Source organism: Aethalodelphis obliquidens, unplaced genomic scaffold, assembly GCF_003676395.1.
Source record: "Aethalodelphis obliquidens isolate GAN/ISIS:26980383/991018 unplaced genomic scaffold, ASM367639v1 scaffold17, whole genome shotgun sequence".
Lineage (NCBI taxonomy): Eukaryota > Metazoa > Chordata > Mammalia > Artiodactyla > Delphinidae > Aethalodelphis > Aethalodelphis obliquidens.
In genome coordinates this window covers 31,225,233-31,242,481 of record NW_020837961.1, presented here as the reverse complement: position 1 = coordinate 31,242,481, position 17,249 = coordinate 31,225,233, and the positions used below count along the sequence as shown (strand labels likewise).

General features: G+C 50.5%; 1 protein-coding gene across 5 annotated transcripts in view; it reads right to left on the bottom strand.

Annotated features, from left to right (window-relative positions):
• Positions 1-612: 612 nt before the first annotated feature.
• The window catches only part of FHDC1 (FH2 domain containing 1), a 39,904-nt gene continuing 23,267 nt past the window's right edge, over positions 613-17,249 (bottom strand). For all 5 annotated transcript variants that reach the window (XM_027117219.1, XM_027117217.1, XM_027117216.1 and 2 more), the window contains 8 exons: positions 16,933-17,018; positions 16,741-16,841; positions 14,120-14,190; positions 13,912-14,019; positions 11,713-11,783; positions 8,943-9,060; positions 5,267-5,431; positions 613-3,027 (listed from right to left, as the gene is read on the bottom strand). In XM_027117219.1, coding sequence (XP_026973020.1) covers positions 1,015-3,027; positions 5,267-5,431; positions 8,943-9,060; positions 11,713-11,783; positions 13,912-14,019; positions 14,120-14,190; positions 16,741-16,841; positions 16,933-17,018 — 2,733 coding nt within the window. In that variant the 3' untranslated portion in view covers positions 613-1,014. The remainder of the gene's footprint in view (positions 3,028-5,266; positions 5,432-8,942; positions 9,061-11,712; positions 11,784-13,911; positions 14,020-14,119; positions 14,191-16,740; positions 16,842-16,932; positions 17,019-17,249) is intronic.

Sequence of the window (17,249 nt, the reverse complement as noted above, 5' to 3'; positions counted from 1 at the left end):
GGGGGGAGGGGAGGAGAGGAGAGAGAGGGAGGAAGGGAGAGAGGTGAGAGGAGAGAGCTTCTCTCCAGGCTCCAGGTCACATTAGCAAAGGAAAGAGTGGGAGACTGAAGGGTTTTTTCTTCCCTGTAACTAGAGCGAACACAAGTCATAGCAGCCTTCACTCAGTTTTACAACAGATACTCAAATGAGAAAACACAACGGGAAAGATGTGCTCAGCTGAACAGTCCCTGATGACCTTCCATCAAAATATGGCAGCTCTAAACTCTGGAAGCTTCAGCATTCTCCCAGGGGCTGCCACCCATCTGCAGGGGAGACTTGCCCCACTGTCCACGGTGCCTGCCCCAACACACAGGAGCACCCGATTTCCGTCCACCAGTCTCACTTTCCCTCCTGTCCACACCCAAACCCTCACCAAAGTCAGCAGGGTGAGGCGAGCAAAGAAGAAAGTCTTCAGGAAGACGGGGCCAACCACAGAACACCCAAGGTCTTGCGGAAGTCCAGTTGCCAGCTATGCACAGGGTGGGCAGGTGGAACCCTGAGGCCAGGGAACACAGGAAGATAAAAACATCTTCACCGTTTCCCCCCTGGGCCGCATTTCACTCCGTGAAAGGAACCAACTAAAACAACGTTTAATTTTTATATTAAAAAATAAGTCATTGATACATAAAAACTGGCCCCAAATCTTCTTTTACTTGTTACATAGGAAAGTCATTTTCCTCGTCTGAGTCGTTCACGGGTCTCTGTGGTCTGTTTGGGAGACGGGGTCCGCCTGGTCCACCTCCGGGGCGCGGGTGGAGATGCCTACCCGTGGCGGCAGGACGTCCGTCCGGCAGTCCATCCAGCCAGTCAGCGCGGCATGGTGGGCGGGCCCCACGGCTGCACCTTCGGTGACAGGAGCACTGGCAGGTGGCCCCGGCGGACTTTATGTGGAATAGACATTCGGGGTCGGCCTTTCGCAGAAATCAGTCCTCACCACCCGAACCCCAGGACGCGAGCGGGGAGCGCGGACGCCTCTCACTTCCACAAGGGATGGAGCCCCTTCCCCAGCGCCCCCCGACAGGCGTCCTTCAGCCGGAAGGAGGCCCTTTCCCCGGCCCCGCGGCCCTTCGGCGGGGCCTGGGCGCTGTCTCCGGGGCCCTCGGCTGACTCGGGCCCCTTCCGGGGGGCGCGGACGCTGCCGGCCCGCCGCAGGGCGCCGCTGTCCTTGGGGGCGGCGTCCTCGGGGCCACCCTTCACCTTCAGCTGCCGCTGCGACACGGTCCGGGTGAGGCCCGGGGATCTGGCCACAGGCGGGGAGTCGGTCCTCTGGCACCGAGACGAGGAGGCGACCGTGTTGCGGGCGAAGCTGGGGACCGGGGCCGGGCCGCGGGGCGCGCTGGGGGCCGGCGGGGCGCGGGGCGGCTCCTCGGGGCTGTCGGGGCCCTGGGAGCCGGAGCGGCAGATCTTGTTCTCTTCGGGCTTCTGCCGTGGAACATTGCGCAGGGGCTTGGCGCTGGGCTTCCTGAAGGAGCTCCTGGTTGGCGCTGGCGGCTCCCTCCCGGGCCGGACCGCCGTCGAAGACCTCCCGGGCGACGCGTTCGGGGTCCCCAGCACCGAGCTGCGGCGCGACAGCGGCGCCGGCGGGTTAGCGCCGACGGGGCCCTCGCGAGGGGCGCGCTTGCCGGGTGGGGGGGCGCGGCCGGCGCGCGAGATGGGCACGACCTTGCGCATGCTCTCGCTCTCCCAGCCCGTCAGCGTCCGCACCGGCCCCGCCGCTGCCGCGCCCCGCCGGGCAGGCCCAGCCCTGGACGCCCCCGTCGACGCCTCTTTGAGGGGGCTCCTCTTCGGGGCCATCACCTCCCTCCCTCTGGCCGGCCTGTCCTTGGGCAGGCCCCCCTTGCAGTCCGGCTCGCTCTTCCCTGAGAGGGAGCCGGCGGAGGCGGCAGTGGGAGCCTCCGCAGGTGGGTGGCACGCAAGGTTTGAGGAGACCTGGCTGCCGCCCGTCTCCCCAGCCCTAGAGGACACAGAGCCCTCCCCGTCGCCCCCCTCCCCCGGGTCCCCCCCTTCGGGTCTGGAGTCGGTTCCCTCCGAGCAGTCCAGGGTCAGCGAGCAGTCGGTGGTGTCCGAGATGTAGAACAGAGACCCAGGATCTTGGTTCTCGGGGTTGCTGCTGCCCTCAGATACTGGAGCCGCGCTGATGGGCTCATCCGGGGCAGCGCTGCCATCCCCCGCGGCCGGGCTGGGACCCCCCTGGGCACCTCTGCCCACGGGCGTCGGGCTGCCGTTGCTGGCGCCCAGGGACTGCGGGTTCTCATCCCCCACGGACGCCAGCTCCATTGGGCTGAAGTCATTTACGGTCAGCGGGGCCAGCTCCTCCGGGCCCTTGGCAGCCTGGAGGTCGAACTGGGCCAGACCCGTCACCAGCTCATGCTCCCTAATCCCTAGAGCCAACGGCGAAAGTGGAGGGGACCGCACGGAACCCAGGCCCACGGGCTCGCTGTTCCTCTTTCGGAGGATGCTGACCCCATTGCGCCGAACCCGGGGTAAGGCGGGGGCGGGTTCTTCAGGTCGGGGCGCCGGGAGCTGCCTCGGCCACGCGGAGGTGGGGTGGGGGGTTTCCTCCTGGCCCTCCGAGACTGGAGGTCTGTGTGCTGGGCTGGAGCCCTGGTACCTCTGTCCTCCAGGCTCCGTCCGGGCTCCGCTGGCCGGGGCCTGCCAGGGGCAGCTCCGGGGCAAGCTGTGGAACTTGAGCTCCTCGGGGCTGTCAGTGGAGCTCTCCAGGAAGGTCAGCAGCTCCCGGTCGGCCACGATGCTCAGGGAGAGGCGGGAGCGGCGGGTGTTGGGGGGCCGGTAGGAGAGGCTGATGGGCCTGGAGTGCAGGAAAGGCGGCAGGTCCTCCACGCCCCTCTTAGTCAACAGCTCCACGTCATTCTCACTGCTGCTCCGGCCGAATCCAAGCTCCCCAGCCGGCCAGAAATGCCGTTTCTGCTCCAGCTCCTTCAGCCGCTGCAGGCGCCTCAGCTCCTGCACCTCGCGGTCGTGGTTGTCCTGAAGGAGGGACGGAGAGAAGCCAGAAGATGCATGAGACACGTGGGACCCAAGTGCAATTCCAGAGACAGCTACCCTAAGACCCCACTGAGAGACACAGGCTAGAGGAGAGACCTGGGTCATTTGTTTCACCAAGGGAGACAGCCTGTGTTTGCACGTGAATGTGTGTTTGCAGTGCTTGTGTGCCCGGAGGGCTGGGGGCCTCTGTTCTCTGCAAACAACGTGGGCGTGGCCAGGCGTGCACACTAGGCCTGGCCCCAACCATCTGCCTAAAGTTGTCATCAGATCCCCTGGGCCCAACTTCCAGTCAAGGCATCGTGCCCTCAGTGCGGGCTGTGATTCCACACATGCCCGAGACCTCAACTCAGAGGAAACCCAACTTGGTTTCTAAGCAGGGCAGGAGAGAAAGGACTTCCAGGAAAGTGCTATTTAGGCAAGAGCAGAGAGAAAAATACAACGGGTGTTAAAAGAATCTGTGTTGCATGGAAACATCTACACACACACACACTCATGTGCACACATGCTACTTAACAGTGATTTGGATGCATAAATGTAGACTCAGGACATTAAGAGATGCCTTTCAATCTGTGTTCTCTGAATGCTCCCTGGTAAAGAAACACCAGAAATGCCACCGAGGCTCTGTCCCTTGTGCCCCACCCACTTCCCACAATCGGAGAGGAGGATTTGCTTTACAAATCTTTCTACCTTTCTCCCTGCTCCAAGGAGCCAGCCCTCCCGCCACAAACCGAACTGGAACAAATGCACACACCAAAGCACGCTTTACTGTCCTTAAATATACTCGTGTCACATAAACGTGCAGATGTCGCACCCAAATCTGCTATCATTGGCGCTTTTTACTTGAAAATCAATTTCCTCAGACAGTGGACTTTCCCTTCCAAGTTTCTGAGAGGCTCTGGCTCTGACCGGAAATTCTGGGCTCCTCCTGCAGCTCTGTCCTCGGGCTCCCCAAGGTCCCGGGTCTTCTCCTTTCAAGGCTGCCTGTGGGAGGGCATGGGGCCAGCTCCTGGCTCTCAGGACAGCGGGGCTGAGAGCATCATACAGGTGGCCTCATGGGCCTGGAGAATTCTGACTGGGAGCGAGGGCCTCGGAAAGAGCCAATTTGGCGGCTACCGCCCACCAGCGCCTCCGCCTGCTGACCTCACTGCTTGGACGGGGGAGAGGAGTCGTGGCCACAGGCTCAGCCTCCTCTTCACTGGACAGAGAAAGGCAGCTTGAGAACTCCAGCGACTCACTTAGGGCTGGGGAGATGTCTGAGCAAGCCCTCAGAGAAATGCAGCTAAGGACACATCTGTACTTAAAACACAGGGAAAGAGGTGACCCACGAGTACTTGGTTCCTTACCAGCACCTGAAATGATGGGATGTGATTTTGCTTTTAATTGACAGATGAAAGTTTTATTGGCAAAGCTAAGCAACCCGGGCTTCCCTGGTGGCGCAGTGGTTGAGAGTCCGCCTGCCGATGCAGGGGACACGGGTTCGTGCCCCGGTCTGGGAAGATCCCACATGCCGTGGAGCGGCTGGGCCCATGAGCCATGGCCGCTGAGCCTGCGTGTCCAGAGCCTGTGCTCCACAACGGGAGAGGCCACAGCAGTGAGAGGCCCACGTACCGCAAAAAAAAAAGAAAAGAAAAGTCAAGCAACCCAAAGAGTTTTGTGGCTTCTGCATGAACTCAGAGATTATTGGACCCGGAGGCTGAAGGGCAAGAAAGCAGCAGTCATGTTCAGACAGCAGCAGACTCCCTCACTATCAGGGCACTTTGAAGCCCACTCTGGCCGAGGACAGCCTGGTTCCCCAGATGCCAACCCCTGGCAATAGCTATGGAGCTTAAAACAGGGGAGTGAGGACCTTCCCATCATCCCGCTGCGACAAAGGTCCCCCTGAAAGAGGAAAGTGTCTCCTGGGAAGGGGGGAGGATCTTCAAAGAGGCGTCTTAATATCATGACTGCCATCCTAAAAAAACCTAACAAAATGCTTTTAGGGCATCAGAGCGAGCGTAGGAATGAGCAGCTAAGTAGCAAAGGCAGCCAAACGATAGACTCCTGCCAACAGGGAAAGGCTCGGGGCTGAGACGGCAGAGCCCTTCCCCGGAATCACAAGCGACAGCCGGGCAACACCGCCTGGGCCAGACCTTCCTGATGCCCCGGAGCTGCTGAAGCACCTTTCCACCACAGGCAGAGGAAAAAGAAAAATCCTGACAACTCAGAAAACACAGAGCCGTACCTTCACTGCTTTGTTGAATTTGACACAGAAGTCTCTGAATATCTGAAGGCACTCGTCCAGTTTCACGGTGTCTTTGTCTTCACAGAAGAAGTCGATGAGGGTGTGGGCCTCGTCCTGGAGCTTTTGCTTCCAGCGCTCCAGCTCTGCCAGCTTTCCCAGGGCAAACTGCGGGGAAGGGGACAAACAGCACACGCCGAGGTGAGCGCTCGGCCTGCTGCCTGGTGCCTGGGGTTCAGTTTCAGGTCTCACTGCACGTCCCTCAGAGCTGACAGGAGAGTCATTCACTCCAAACAACACCTTGGGGAAGCGAGGGGAACCCCTACGCAAGGCCTGAGAGCCACAGGAGACTGAAGAGCTTTAAGCTGGAGGATGCCACCGACCAAATGTTCCCCTGTAAAGTCACTGGACACATGGCACGGGAGTGCAGTTGGTGTTGTTAAGGAAAACCCTGCATCTGTCTGTATCTGTTCTTCCTTCTCTCATGACTGAGGCTTATACTGGGCCAAGGGTCTACTTCAGGGTCCCAAAAGTCACTTATATTGACCAGTTGTCTTATCCAGAGGTCTGCCCCATTGAGAGGAGTTTAAACGTACCCCCAAATGAGCTCTATCAGGGTCAGTGTCACCCCCGCAGGGACAAATGCCCAGCCAGGGCTTCTTATCCGAGTCAGCTCTGTCTATGGCCCACACTTGCACCCCTCACCCCCAAGCCATTCAGTAGATTTGGGGTGGACCTGCCATGACTTTATTAAAACTCCCAGGAGGTTTTGATGGGTACCCGTGGCTTGGAACTACTGCCCTATACAAATCAGTCCTCTTGGCCTCCTTGTTTTTTTCCTAATTCTTCTAGGACAACGTCTCCAAGGCCCATATAGACTCAAGTACTGCAGCAATGCGGTGCGGCCGAAGGTAGCCCGCTCTCCTCTGCTGAGCCCCAGCCCCTTCCGGATGGGGATCCCCAGGGCCAAAGGCACAAGCAAATGTCCCCGACGGCAGCTCAGTGACATCTCCTGTTGAGCTGAGGTGAGGAAGCAGCAGGTAGATGTAGCCCCGGGGAGACGGCATTTGGGGTCACGCTGAAGCCTGACGGTGCTTTCTCTTTCACTGGATAACAAGGCTTATATGAAGAAGGTATATTCCTTTACGAAATCACACTTCTATTTGAGAAAATTCTTGGGTGGAGGGCTGGGCGTGGGAAATAGTGAAGTTGCGGGCTGCCCACCTGGCGGATGGGCTCACTGCTTGAACGCTAAAGACAGTCTCAGGAGAAATTCCGAGAAGACGCATCCCCTCCCACCCACCCACACACTAACCCCCTTCAAAACCCTTTTCTTCCACTAAGCACATTCGAGAGGTAGCAGGAAACCAAAACTATTTAGGAAACCAAATGCCAGAGAAAGTAACCATCTGAGTCAGTAACCTGAGGCAGTGTGTGCGTTCACGCTGAATTTTTCTTCGAGGAGAGAAGGGTATTAATGGAAGGCCAAATCTTTGCCTGTCATTCTCACACAGGGTGAAAGGTGGATTCCAGCCAAGAACAGCTCAACTGCAGAAAAACAGGACTTTGACAAGAATCTTCATGGGAGCTTACTCCACCTGAGATGTCTCATCGCAGATCTTGTGGCGGACAGGGAGAGTGCCTGAGCGCTCGCAGTCCCCTTAGGACTCGGGAAAGTGAAACATTCCGAATAGGACCTGAAAAGCCACCACGCTCAGAGTTGTTTGCCAAGAGCTAGCTGCTGAACCCTTTCCTCATGGTTAAGGCCACAGATGAGAAAGTCCAAAGCAACACTGGCAAAGCATGAATGACAGATTGGCAGTTGTCGCAGCAATCTCAACTTTCCAGCTCAAACTTGTCTGCTGTGGACCAAAGTTCCACACCAGTACACTTGGTACCTCTCACCCAAAGGGTCGAAACACTGAAACAGATCTGCAAAACTATGTTCCTGTCATTTTTCTGCTCAAAAATGGTTCACCATAGCTTAGAGAGCAAAGTTTTCAGACTGGCATTCAGACCCCTTCGTGGCCGGACCATAACCTAACTTAAAAAGTTGTATTTTTCCGGGCTTCCCTGGCGGCGCAGTGGTTGGGAGTCCGCCTGCCAATGCAGGGGACACGGGTTTGTGCCCCGGTCCGGGAGGATCCTACATGCCGCAGAGCGGCTGGGCCCGTGAGCCATGGCTTCTGAGCCTGCGCGTCTGGAGCCTGTGCTCCGCAACGGGAGAGGCCACAACAGTGAGAGGCCCACGTACCGCAAAAAAAAAAAAAAAAATTAAAAAAAATTGTATTTCCCCCATTTAAAAAGAAAGTGAACTTAAAAAAGAAAAATAAATAGCTGTGTGGAACAGTTTACATAGAGAGAGAAAGATGACTACCAGGAGGACGAGTTTAGAGTGAAAACAAGGTTGCTTCTGAAGAACAGTCCGGGGGTGTGGATTTGCATCATAAGCCTTTCTGTGCTACTATTTAGCATAAGAGATTAACATTTAATATAAGAACTGAGAAATGAGACCTCCAGAATCCTTCTCCCAATGTGTGACAGGCCTTCCCCTTGAATTTCTGGATTTGTCCCATTTGTCTTTACTGCTGAGTGTTTTCCTAGCTAATGTTAGATGATTCCGTGGTGGTGTTTGCTTTGTTGTCTCACTTTGAGAAGAAAATCTGTGCACTTTTAAGGGAAAATTAGAGTTTAGTGACATATGAAAGAAAATACAGAACATGTGTTTAATAATAAAAACAAACTCCCAGCAGAGCCAAACAAAATCAAATGTTCACTGACGGGAGCTGCAGCTCACAGCATTTGATGTGACTTCGTTACAAGGAAGTGAGGGGAGGCTGAGGTTGGTCCAACCCTCAAAAGCACTGGTCCCTTTCCACCGCCCAGGGCAGCCCTGCCTCACTGATTCCAGCTCATGAGCCTCGAAGCCCTGACACTGAAGGCAGCACACCATTTCCCTGAAGACTGAAAGCATGAAAAGGCGCCACCATTTTTTTCTTTTTTACAAAATAAGGAAGATAAAAGAAGTATGTCAGACTGTGATTAGTGAGTCACAGTGAGCTGTCACAAACATGTTCTCTCTGCTGGGTTTTGTTGATGTTATTCCGAACAGCTCCTGCCACGCCCTGTGGGGCTGGTGCAGTTGGGGTGGTGAGAGGCACCGACTCTGGTGTGTTCTCCTGCCCTCCCTATAAAACATGCCAAAACGGAGCTTGTTTCTGCCACACAAACAACTGAAGGAACAACAGCCCAAGTGCTCAGGTGTCTTTAACGATCTCCGTGGAACTTCCTGCTGGTGTCCAGAAGTTCGAGTGGGAGACAGGAACTCCTGAGCCGTGCTTTAGAAGCAAAACCTTCTAAAGTTGCCAGACTGCTGCCAAGTGTAAGCATAAGGGATCCCAGTTCACTCGCAGGCGATGCCATCATGCAGACAGAGCAGAGACAAACAGAGACCCTGTCCCTAACCAAAGCCTCAGGGTTAGACCATATTCAATACCCTCTGCCACAAAACCAACCCAGCAGAGGCTGGGCACCGAAATACAAACTTCCTTTTACCGACTTGGGGGAAAAAAATATGCATGGGAACCTGCTGCTTCCACAAACAGCCCTGCAAAGGTAACCAGCCTTGAGGGGCTGCTGAAGATGAGATCAGGGGGACTGACTCGAATCATACACACACCTGAAGGAAATCTTCCATCTGCTGACAGAGCTCACCATCCCGCTGGACGTTCTCCTTTAGAGATCTTGTCCTGACAAAGAGCGAGTGCAGCTCTGCCTCTGTGTTATCCAGAGATAATCTGAAAGAAGAAAGGGGAGAGTGGGTACCTGGCACAGGAGGCCAGGTGTCACACAGGTACATCAAACAAGACCCTGGAAACAGAAGGGAGAGCTACCGTGATTGTCTACCGACCTCTGTATCTAGAGTTTCCTCCTATGTTTCCTTAAGAATCGATTCCTTCCTAAAGACACACACTGGTTCAAAGACCAGGCTGTAACTTTGTTCTTGCTGGTGAGATAGCCGAAAGCATGGGAATTGTGAAGCTTTTCAAAAACTAGGTCTGAACATCTTTATGCCATCAGCATTAGAATTCGGCAGGACTCAGATACTTAGACTTTCCTCTGGCCATGAAACGCAAATACAAAAGCTCTAACCCATGAAAAGCGAGGCAGAGCATGCTGATAAACAGGATATTAAGGGTGATACGGAGACACGACACAGACTGCATGTTGCTCGCCACAGGCAACCAGAGTCAGCACTCTGTGTCTTAGAGAGAACTGACACACAGCTAACAGTTCTGCGGAGAAATGGTGGAACTGATGGCAAGGCTTTTGTTACATATGTCACACTCAGATTAACAGAGCACGAATGATGTTTCTGTCGCCTGGTAAAGCGAATAGATGAAACCTAAATCCAGGTGGAATTCAATTAGCAAATTCATAAATCAAGATGCTTTCATGCTTCCATTGATCAATTCTAACTTTTTTGTTATGCAATAGTTTTCCACCTTCAGGGGCTTCCCTGGTGGTGCAGTGGTTAAGAATCCACCTGCCAACTCAGGGGACACGGGTTCGAGCCCTGGTCTGGGAAGATCCCACGTGCTGTAGAGCATCTAAGCCCATGCACCACAACTGCTGAGCCTGTGTTCTAGAGCCCGTGAGCCAAAACTACAGGGCCCACATGCCACAACTACTGAAGCCCGTGTGCCTACAGCTAGTGCTCCGCAACAAGAGAAGCCACCACTAGGAAAAGCCCATGCACCACAACCAAGAGTAGCCCCTGCTTGCCGCAACTAGAGGAAGCGCGCACACAGCAACTAAGACCCAACGCAGCCAAAGAGAAAATAAATAAATAAATTTATATAAAAAAAATAGGGCTTCCCTGGTGGCGCAGTGGTTGAGAGTCTGCCTGCTGATGCAGGGGACACGGGTTCGTGCCCCGGTCTGGAAAGATCCCACGTGCCGCGGAGTGGCTGGGCCCGTGAGCCATGGCCGCTGAGCCTGCGCGTCCGGAGCCTGTGCTCCACAATGGGAGAGGCCACAACAGTGAGAGGCCCGCGTACCACAAAAAAAAAAAGTTTTCCACCTTCACTGGTCACTGGCACCCACCTATGACCTGTTTGTACTTCACTTTCCATTTCAAATAAATAACCTTAGTAAATAAGTTTTTTCTAAGACAAGATCTAGCTAACTTCCCCCATCTAACTCTGACCAGAAATGGAACGGTTATTTCTCTATGTATCTCTTAGAAACATTTCCACACTAGGAAGTGGAAAAAATATTCCCACACAAATTTGTTAGTAATTCAGAAACCAAAACAGTTTGCATCTTTGAAAATGCTCATTCTTTGGGGAGAACACTCTGGTGATCTGTAAATACGAACTATGAACTGTTTACATCGTTGGACGGATAATCTCACTTTGGGAAAGACATGTCATCTGTGGTTGGATGTTTGCAGTCAGTAACACTGAGCTGCGGGCCAGTGGCAGGGTGGGGCTTAGAAAGCTGTGGTTCATGTGTTTATGCATACGGTTCACAGCTGTCCCAACTGGATAGGGTCCCTCAGATAACAAGCAGATGACATGCACTGGGTTGATACGTGAGGTGAGGGGCTGGAGCCAGCTCATGGGACGCAGCTGTGGCTGTGGGTATCTCTCCCCAGCTCCACAGTCAGTAGTGCCCCATGGGGAGCTTGAGATCAGCCATGGCAGCAGTATTTACGCCATGGAAATCAGCAGTTGCTACAAATCAGGACTTTTCTCCCTAAAAAGCTGGTCGTTGAACATTTACCACTGATGCATGCATATGTATTATAAATTTAAAAGCACAGGATTCAAAATAGCATGTATACACAGATTACAGCTATGTTAAAATACACATCTATATTAGGATCACAAGTGATCCTAAACAGTGATGTAAATACAGCTTTATGTTTGGTAGATACTTCCTCTGCAAAGTTGAGTGACTAAAACAAAATCCTTTCACAGCCCTTGGTATGGTTCCAACTTCTTTTAATGCAATAGAAAATAAACGTACCATGTTAGATTCTAAAGGAATCAGTGATGTATGGCCCTGGAAGCTTACCAACTCCCAAGGTAACAGGCTGTGTTCTTTGAGCCCTATCTTTTGGGTGTGGAGGTATCTGAAGTTCTTAATCCATATATATATATATATATATATTTTTTTTTTTACACTGATGAGATTCATTAGAATAGACTGCAATAGGAGTTTTTTAGATTAAAAATAAAGATTAATTTTTCAAAACCCCCAAATTCCAAATATGCACACATACCTCTGTAACCAAATGAAAGGAAGGTCTGAAAGTTCAACAAGACAAAACTTTTAAAATTTCAAACCTGAATCCAGAAGTTGTAAAATATTCATCAGTTTTCATCAGAAGGTAGTTAAAAAAAACAAAAAACCTTGTTCTCACAATCCTCTTCCTTGCTTACCTAGCAGCCTCCTGAACATGATGCAATTTTTCAGAAAAGTTTAGAAGCACGGCATCTTTCTTCTGGGCTTCCTGGAACAAAACCAGAATTTCCTCTCACTATATAGGGATAAAACTGGAATTTTGTCCACTATACGGAGAACATTTTTTCAGGGCTTACAGGAACCATAAAATCACTGTTCCCATTTTTAGGCTTGATACATTCAAAGCAATTCACTGAGTCATGAACTCTTAGTCTGATATTCTTAGTAAGACTGACCAGAACTCTCCTACTCTCAAGAAACATTTAACTTCCCAGAACAACTGATCCTGACATGAAACACGACTCATGTGCAAGAAGACTCAGTGGAAGGAGGCGGCGGCTTAGCAGGGCTCATGGTTCTTAAGAGAATCCAATATGTCCTGCTGAAATACCACCCATACCTACGCGTATGCCTCCACTTGACCGAGCTACTTGCCGCTCTTAGACCAGTTTGCAAACTGAGTTTAATCAGAAGGTGCACAGGCCATGGGGGTGTCTGGATCCTTCATCTGTTCAGAGGGTACAAAGAAGGCAGGTCTGAAGAGGGCAGTTACCACCTCAGGAAACTTCCCCACGTGGGCAGGGACCAAGCTACACAAAGCACCTGGGTATGGGGATCTAAAAGGGCAGCCAGGAGATGCTGCAAGCCACATGGGACGTGGAACACATTTTCTGGTTTCAATGCCCTGAAAATTGACACAAATTAGTGCCAGGTTCAATGTGCCCTCTGTCTTCTGAAGAATGCAGTCACAATAGTGTGTATTGTTTATGGAGAGCTTGCCATATTCGGAACACTGAGCTAATAAGCACGTTCTGGAATTATCTCCCTCCACCTTCTCAATTACCTAGTTTTGAGGTATCACAACCCCCCATCATTAGATGGAGAAATTGAGGAACTTAAGGCTTAAGTAACTTGTCTGAGGAAGTACAGCTAATAAAGGACAAGTCAAAGTCTCCCCGTTCGGGCTTCTCTGGTGGCGCACTGGTTGAGAGTCTGCCTGCCAATGCAGGGGACGTGGGTTCAGGCCCTGGTCCGGGAGGATCCCACATGCCGTGGAGCAACTGGGCCCGTGAGCCACAACTGATGAGCCTGCACTCTGGAGCCTGAGGGCCACGGCTGCTGAGCCCGCGTGCCATGACTGCTAAGGCCCACGCGCCTAAAGCCCGTGCTCCACGGCGAGAGGGGCCGCTGCCGTGGGAGGCCTGCACACGGCGGCGAGGAGTGGCCCCCACTCGCTGCAACTGGAGAGGGCCTGCGTGCAGCAGTGAAGACCCAACGCAGTCAAGGATGAAATGAATGGGGTAAATAGATTGAAAAAAAAAAATCTCTCCGTTCTATTCTGAAACTCATGCTTGAAACAAGGCTGCAACACAGCTTTCCTCCCAGGTGAAGCTATATCTATGTGATCGCTGTCAAAACAACAAGGAGATTCAACGGGAAAAACAAACCAGCACAATTCGCTATTTGAGATAATTTAACAACAAAGAGTGAACTGTCCTTGGCTCATCTCTGACTTTATAACTAGTTACTGGGTGTCACATAGACCCAGTCAAAAATGCAATTGATGGACAGGGTTCAGACCCCAAACCCTGTGTGAATGGCAAGGCCCTGTAACCCCCAGTTCACAAAGAAAATATGCAAGTGATCCCCTCGTTGCTCTGACTCTTCCACTCTTTACACACAACGGGTCAAAAATCTAGTCAGGTCAACTCAGAAATGTTTCAACACCCAGGGCCCTGCTCTCCATCCCTGTGGCCATTACTCTGATTCTCAACTCTCGCCAAACAATGAGCGCCAACCTCCACCAAGAGGTACCCCTATTTCTATTCTCTCTCCACTCTAACCCACCCTCCACGTTGCCTCATTTCCCTAGCAACAAAAACATACCTGGTCAGGCCATGGTGCTGTGTATAAACTTCTGTTGGCTCCCCATGGCTAAAGCATGAAGTCCAGATTCCCCAGCAACCACTCTGCCTCACCCCCGACCCCTCCACTTCCCTCCAGGCCTGTAACCCCAGGTGCAGCCCAACTCAGGAATCCGCAAATAGAACCTTCCTGGCACCTACGGTGCCCTTTCCTGACTCTGATGCCACCTTACACCTCTGAAAAACTTCACTGCCTTGGGGGCGGGGGTGGGTAACGTACATTCTCTGTCTGTATCAATCACTTCCACATACCTGTGCAACAAAGTGCAGGAGATTCATCCCAGGTTTATTTGCTTTTGTGTCTGCCAATTTGAGCAAAGAAGATAGTTTAAATCCTACTGCATTGCCAGCATACCCTCCCTAAAGAAGACAAATCAAAAGAAAAAATATACATACACATTTAGACAGACAAATAAAGTTGGAAATACAACATTAAAATTTGTTTTTGAACTTCACTTACTGCATTCATGATATTCCCTGCTTGCAGCACCAAGTGTAATATCGAATGTAGTTCCTCACATGACATCAGCTCTGTCAGAAAGAACACACCGCGGTACCTTAGAAAAGGCTTCAGCTTAAACACACACGAGACAGCTACCACATCCAAGTTCAAGTGTGTCTGAAGTAAGCTCTGACCCTAAACTGTATAAAAGACTGAAACAAACAAAGTAGCACACTGCACGGTATATCTAATGTACCCCTGGCTACTGGTGATGCACATCCTAGTGTTCAACTGGGAATCAAATATGTATGACACTTAAGTATCACACATACTTTGATAATGAAAATTTTCAAGGAGTGGAAAATACAAAAGCCTTAGGAAAAGCAGTACACTGTGTTACAGGAATAATCTCCTCTCAGCAGTTATTTCTTTATGGTTTCCTTTATATCCTTTGAGACTATATTTACGGACCATGAAAACGAATAGTGCGCAGCATTTTGCTTAGCTGCTGAGCTATGAGGAGATAAAAAATAAACAGGCTGGAATGACAGGTACATAACTTGCAAAGTTCCAACCCTTAGCGGCAGGTACCCAGAGAATCCTTCCATTTTATTCAAACCTCTACATTTCATTTGGATTGGCTTAAAGGTTTAACAAGGAACTTATCATTGTCATATATTGGTAAACTAGTTCGTTAAACACGAAGTCTTTTGTACACACACCTACGCAAATAAACAATATTAAAAATTGCTAATGTATCTGAAGAGCTAAAAAGAAAATTTAATTATTAAAATTACTGTATATATAGGTAATAAAATGTCACCTATGATATTGTTAAGTTAATATTCTCCATTAAGTCTGGTATTACTTTCAAAAAATTACACTTGGATCACTGCCTATACTGTGTTATCTAAGAAGGCCAGGTTTTGAAGAGTAACCAGATAAGAAACGTTTCTACCGTGCCCACAGATTTGCATCACTCAATATGAAACATATTTTCCCATCTCTACTTGAACAGGAGAGACAATTCTTTCAAAATTGCTGCTTTAGGCTTGACACAGGAAGAAATTTTAAAAGGCCTCTATATTGAAAGAGGAAAATTCTTAGTCTCTTCTCTAAAATGAAGAAAATATGATGAACTGAAGAGAAAAACTTAATACAAGTCAGAGCAACTAAACAAGAAAACCAAATTGGAATAAACATTCTACCACAATAACTAGGAACCCAGAAAGTGACCAGGAGGAAATCAGGCTGGAGATCCCAGCTGATGGATGCTGGGAACTGTGAGGGCCAGGGAGCACCAGAGACTTTGCCTTGGAGCCGGCATTCTCAGTGCCGTACATGCCAGAAAGCAAGCTCCCAACCCTATGGAATGAGACACTAGAGCAACCTGAGGAGGCTATCCAAGGGGCGAGCAAAAATTACCAAGTTGTTCACTCTCAAATGTAATGAGCCCACCAGGTGTTAGAGTCTGGAGGGGACGCGGGTGGGAGAAGACACCACTGGAGCAGAAACATCAGGAAAGCTGGTAGAAGAAGAACAGGAGATGCCTGGGGAGGAGTCAGGACGGAAGGAGGGATGCTTCCAGAAGAGCAGGGTCCCAGCCGCCAACAGAGGCCAGAGCGCTGGAGGAGACAGGCAGCTGGCCCCGGGGCCCAGGCTGTGAGCACGCCCCACCATGCACACACACACCAGACACACACAACTACACACACACCACATACACACTACACGCACACCACATACTACACACACCAGACACACAACTACACACAGCACACACACCACATACACACCACACACACCAGACACATAACTACACACACACCACATACTACACACACAGACACCCACATACTACACACACGCCAGACACATACAACACCCCACACACCACACACACACCACATACACACTACACGCACACCACATACTACACACACCCACATACTACACACACGCCAGACACATACAACTACACACACACCACATACTACACACAACTACACATGCACCACATACTGCACACACCTAACACACACCACATACACACAACTACACACACACCACATACACACACACAGCATACACTACACCCGCACCACATACTACACACACTACACACACACCACATACTACACACACAACTACACACACACCACACACACACTAAGGACATACCATACCCACACTACTATACAAAACACACACCATACACACACACCATACACACACTAAGGACATACCATACACACACTACTATACACACCACACACAAAACACATACCACACACACACCACACACATACACAGGAAGCTAATCTAGGAGAGGAACAAAAGCAAGCTGCAACCAACAAGGTTTACGCCTAAGCTTGGGATGAAAGCAACCTTCTTTTACAGGAGGAGAATATGCTAATTAATTGATTGATTGGTCAGTTAATTAATTAACCGGGGGAGGCAGAAAAGTAAATGGAAATAAACTTTAAATACCATCCCTGGTAACATCTCATTTCCCTTTCTAGAGCGTATCAGAAATGGAACTTTCCATATCTAATTTTTCAATTGAACAGTTTTTAAAAAATAAACTGCTACCAAAATTAATCAAATCAAATTACACAAAGCATCATGTATTTACTCACCTTTTGTAGCGGTTCTTAGAATGGTTATATCTGTGTATAGAGAAGAACAAGAGGGCAAAAATTCTTTCTTTAGCACCATGGCTTCAATCCGCAGTGAACAGCTGAAAGACAAAAGGTACAGCTACAGTGTAGAATTTGACGTTGTTGATTTTAAAACCTTACTCTGCAAAGAACAGTGATGGTGATCCTTACTTTGGCACCTGAATTAAGCAGTGCAGAAAGGAGTCTGCTAGGGACAGCTTGGCCACGTCTCCACTAAATGCCTTTAGTTTCTTTATCTAAAAGACAGATGGAAAAGGGGGTCAAGAAAAAAAGGACAAATGATTAAAATGGAACATCACTTTAAATTTCATCTTAGAATTCCTTTAGGAAAATAAGGATATCAGTGCTAAATTCAAATTAATAAAAATGTCAGCCTAAGAAAAGGGAATCATCACCGCTTACTACTTTGTTGTTTAAAAGAGCAAACGAGCAAATTAGGGAGAGGACAGCTGTGTCACTTATGTGGG